Here is a 5,029-nt window from a genome sequence, read left to right as displayed (position 1 = left end):
CTACAGGTGCCTGCCACAACGCCGGCTATTTTTTGTTGCAGTTTGGCTGGTTTGAACCCACCACCTTTGGTATATGGGGGCGCCCTACTCCCTGAGCCACAGGTGCTGCCCACCTTTTTTTTTTTTAATATTTATACTTCTTGAACTAGGATCATTTCTGGCCTCATTCTACCACAAACCCTTTTTCATGCTTTTTGTTATTTAGACCTGTACTGTTACACTGTTAACCGTTTCATTTCTTTTTCTCCTTTTTTTTTTCTCATTACAGGAAGCACTCCTACTACCCCAACCTCCTCTCAAGCCCCACAGAAACTTGATCCTCCAGCAGTTGCAGCCCCTGTCTCTGCACCACCTTTGTCATCTGCTGCTCCCATTGCCACCTTCTCTTTACTTCCTGCTGGGGGAGCCCCTGCTGTGTTCTCCTTTGGTGCTTCATTCTTGAAATCATCTGCTTCTGTCACTGGGGAGCCCTCTTCGTATTCCAGTGGCTCTGACAATTCCAAAGCAGCCTTGGGCTCTAGCACATCAACCTTCTCTTTTGCTCCTCCTTCTAAAGCCTCCCTGGCCCCCACCCCTGCAGGGTCACCCATGGCCCCATCAGCTGCTTCATTCTCCTTTGGATCAGCAGGTTTTAAGCCTACCCTGGAAAGCACACCAATGCTGAGCGGGTCTGCTGCGAACTTAGCAATGAAGCCTTGCTTCCCACCCTCATCCTCTGCAGTCAAGGTCAACCTGAGCGAAAAGTAAGTCACTGTAAAACGTTTGATTCTTCTGTTAGATAGGTAGAAATAGTGCAGGAATTAGCTGGAATTAGAGTCATTGTAAGTGAAGTTACTCAATAGAAATTTTTGTCCAAAGTAATACTTGCAAATGGTGTACATTCAACCAATGTAGAAAGCTTGCATTTCATCAGTAAACAGAGGCAGAAGTGTTCTCTTAGCTAGTGTTACATTTTCTTGACCTCTAGGCAATTTGTATTTAAATATTTATTTTGCTTTTCCACATTTTAGATGTAAGACATACTTCTTATTTTTAAAAAGGAAGCAGGGTGGGCCCTGTGGCTCAAGCCTGTAATCCTAACCCTCTGAGGTTGAGGCAGGAGGATTACTTGACTTCAAGAGTTGGAGACCAGCATGAACTCTAATAAATATAGAAAAATTAGCCAAGTGTCATGATTTGTACCTATAGACCCATCTACTCAGGAGGCTCAGCAGGATCAGTTGAGCCTGGAAGTTTGAGGTTGCAGTGAGCTATGCTAATACCACTGCACTCTACCTAAGGTGCCTGAGCAAGACTCTGTCACCAAAGAAAAATAAAAATAAAAAAAAAGAGGAAGCAATCCAAAATATACATTGCATCCTGGAAGGGAAATGAGTCGCCTGTGGTCTTTTGTTTGTTTGTTTGTTTTGTTTTTTGTTTTTGAGAGAGTCTCAGTTTATCACCCTTGATAGAGTGCTATAATGTCACAGCTCACAGCAACCTCAAACTCTTGAGCTTAAGTGATTCTCTTACTTCAGCCTCCCAAGTAGCTGAGAGTACAGGTGCCTGCCACAAGGCCCAGCTTTTTTTTTAGAGACAAGGTCTTGTTCTGGCACAGGCTGGTCTCGAACCCATGAGTTTAGGCAGTCCATCTTCTGTGGCCTCCCAGAATGCTGGGATTATAGGCATGAGGCACCGCACCTGGCCATGAGTACCCCCTGTAGTCTTCATCCCCTTGTGTCTACTCTCTACTCGCTCTGAACTATTATCTATAAGCCAACAAAGTGATCTTGTGAAATTGTAAATATATTAAGATGACTCTCCTGCTAGACCTGTCCCTGGTACTTCTCACTGCTTTTCAACTACAATCCAAGTCTTTAGCATGGTATCCAGTTTCCTCCAGATTTAGGTCCTGGAGCTCACTCATAACTCTTTTATTTCTTCTTTATCTTCTTGTTCTGTTCTTGCTGGAATGTAGGCTTCCTGAGGGAAGCAATCCCTTGTATCTTGTAACCCCTCCCAAAATAACCATGAGTGTAAACATGCGCAGCTTTCCCCTGCTCTCCATTGCTGCAGTGTGACGGTCCTCCTGCTGTCACTGTCATTGCTGATGTGGGATTGGCACATAGCCACTTCATTCTAATGGTCGCAGAGCTCTGTTTTGTTGACTGCACCACAGTTTGCCCAGTCATCTAATGCTGCGTATTTAGATTGCTTAACGGCTTTTGCTCTTTAGATGGAACTGACTTTACATTCTCTTTACACCATAAACATCCTAAAAATAGTGTCCTGCTTTTTTCTTCCTCTTTTACTCTCCAGAGAAGATGACTACCTCCCAAAGAACTCATTAAGTGAGTTCTTAATCATTTCCTTGAAGGAAAGTACTAAACTCTCCTATGCTTGGTTGGGTCTCCCCATCCTTTTTTTACTCAGCTGGATAGAATAGAAAATAAGTATTTTATATCATGATAAACTTAATTTCATCTTCACAGTAAGTACTTGATATTTTAGTTGAATAATCCTTTCCTAAATAAGCAGACAATAATATAAATGTTTCCTTTCAACTTTCACCATTTATAAGAAATAGCTGAACATTAATGTCTCCTAAGGCAAAAAACTACAGATAGTAAGTTATCCTTTGGTGACATTGCTCATGCCAATGTGAAAGAATCTTCTAACAGGCTTTCTGAGGCATTTGGGGTTCTCATTTTCAGGTTTACTGCTGTGGCTACCTCTGCTCCTGTTAATAGCTGTCAGAGCACGCCTTCAATACTGCCAATATCTTCCGCCTGCAAGCCAGCTATTTCTGCACCTCTCAGTCACCCCACACCTGTCTCAGCATCAGTGAGTTCCATGTCACTGAAGTCCTCAGTCTCTCCCTCACCTTCAGGTATGATTTTAAACAACTTTAGACATCAGTCCTCCCTTCCCAGATTAGTGGTTTTCAGTGTTAAGAATCCTAGCTGAGGGGGTGGCACCTGTGGCTCAGTGGGTAGGGCACCAGCCCCATATACTGCGGGTGGTGGGTTCAAACCCAGCCCTGGCCAAACTGCAACAAAAAAGTAGCCGGGTGTTGTGGTGGGCACCTGTAGTCCCAGCTATTTGGGAGGCTGAGGCAAGAGAATCGCCTAAGCCCAAAAGCTGGAGGTTGTTGTGAGCTGTGAAGCCATGGCACTCTACCAAGGGCAACAAAGTGATACTCTATCTCTTAAAAAAAAAAAAAAGAAAAATAGAATCCTAGCTGAGGAGGTTATTTTTTCTTGCTTCCTGTATCACATTAACCTAACCCATTTATGCTTCACATTCAATTATTGGAATGGTAGTGATGTAGGAATGGTAGTGATGTAGGAGTTCTTTATATCCTACTGTTTGAGGTCATAGCCGAGGTCTGATTTTTCACACATCTGCCTCCTGTGTTATCACATGGTGCACAGAGTCACTGCTGCAGATACTGGTGTACTGGGAGCTTGTCAAAAAGTCATGCAAAAAAAGAAAAAAAATTCAGAAATTTCAGCCTCTGGCATAAATGGATTGTGCTCTGATTTTCATACTCTGAATTGGGAGATTTGTAATGAATGGGCTTCTCTCTGACACTTCTCATGGAGCTGTGTGTACTTGATTCAAAGAAAGTGTCTTGCTATTGGGCATTTATCTTCACCTGGAGCCTGCATTCTGTGCAAGGCAATTGCAGAGCAGTGCTTTAGGGCTCACGGGGGACAGAGCTCTGTATAACTCTTGCGATTATTGCCCTAGGGACAGTGTTTGTTTTTCACAGGCATACTATAAGCAAGAAGTTTATTATGTAAAGATCATGACTAGAAATAATTACAGCCATTGAAGTACCTGATAATACACGGGCAAACGTACCTAGTCTGTCTTGTCTTCTTTTGAACTTCGAGGTTACAAAAATTGTGTAATGAATGCTATGCCCTTCATTGAGATCCAGTACTTGCCAGCATTTTACACCATTTGATTTATCTTTCTTTTTTGTGTAAGAAATTACACAATGTTTGCAATTAATTTCAGACACCATGAAACACTTCATCCCTAAATATTTCACTGTAAATATTCTAAAATCAAAGACACATGCCTCAGTGCCCATAGCTCAGGGGTTAGGGTGCCAGCCACAGACCCTGAGGTTGGCGGGTTTGAACCCAGTCTAGGCCTGCTAAACTAAACAATGACAATTGCAACAAAAGAAAATAGGCAGGAGCTGTGGCAGGCATCTGTAGTCCCAGCTACTTGGGAGATTGAGGCAAGAGAATCACTTGAGTTTGATTTTGCTGTGAGCTGTGATGCTACAGCACTTTACTGAGGGTGACAGTGAGAGTCTGTCTCAAAAAAAATAAAATAAAATCAAAGACACACAGTACATTATCAGACTTGAGAAATTTAATAGTAATCTCACCTATAGTCCATATGTACAATTGTCCCAATAGTGTTATTTGCGGGTGTTTTTTGTTTGGTTGGGTTTTGGGGGGGGGGGTTGTTTTTTGTTTTTTTGTTTTTGAGACAGAGTCTCACTCTTGTCGCCCAGGCTAGAGTGCCATAGCATCAGCTTAGCTCATAGTAATCTCAAACTCTTGAGCTCAGGGAATCCTCCTACCTCAGCCTCCCCAGTAGCTGAGACTACAGGTACCCCCCACTATGCCCAGCTGATTTTCCATTTTTAGTAGAAGTGGGTTCTTACTTAGACTGGTCTCAACTCCTGAGCTTAAGTGATCCTCCTACCTTAGCCTCCCAGAGTGCGAGGATTATGGGATTGAGCAACTGCACCTGGGCCACACGTTGCATTTTGTTTTTATCTCATTTGTTTTAATTTCAGATTGTTCTTCAGTTTTTTTTTTTCTTTTTTGTCTTTCACGTTACAACATTTGTGAAGAGGTCAGACCATTAGTTTTATGAATTTGATTGTTGCAGCTGATGAGATTCCAGATAAATATTTTGGGCATTACTACCACAGAGATGATGTACGTTATCGCATGATTTCATTGTTCTTTTTTTTTTTTTTTTGAGACGGAGCCTCAAGCTGTCCCCCTGGGTAGAGTGC

At 42.5% G+C, this 5,029-nt stretch overlaps 1 protein-coding gene across 2 annotated transcripts in view; it reads left to right on the top strand.

Moving 5' to 3' along the window:
• NUP214 (nucleoporin 214) overlaps positions 1-5,029 on the top strand; it is a 107,655-nt gene that overhangs the window by 15,054 nt on the left and 87,572 nt on the right. Inside the window, exons 7-8 of one of the 2 annotated variants that reach the window (XM_023516115.1) lie at positions 629-743; positions 2,694-2,869. In XM_023516115.1, coding sequence (XP_023371883.1) covers positions 629-743; positions 2,694-2,869 — 291 coding nt within the window. Of the gene's footprint in view, positions 1-268; positions 744-2,693; positions 2,870-5,029 lie in introns of both variants that reach the window. The other variant, XM_023516114.1, reaches the window with a different exon arrangement.

The sequence above is a fragment of the Otolemur garnettii genome, unplaced genomic scaffold, assembly GCF_000181295.1.
Source record: "Otolemur garnettii isolate 467f Iridium unplaced genomic scaffold, OtoGar3 scaffold00087, whole genome shotgun sequence".
Taxonomy (NCBI): domain Eukaryota; kingdom Metazoa; phylum Chordata; class Mammalia; order Primates; family Galagidae; genus Otolemur; species Otolemur garnettii.
This window is presented reverse-complemented; position numbering and strand designations above follow the sequence as displayed.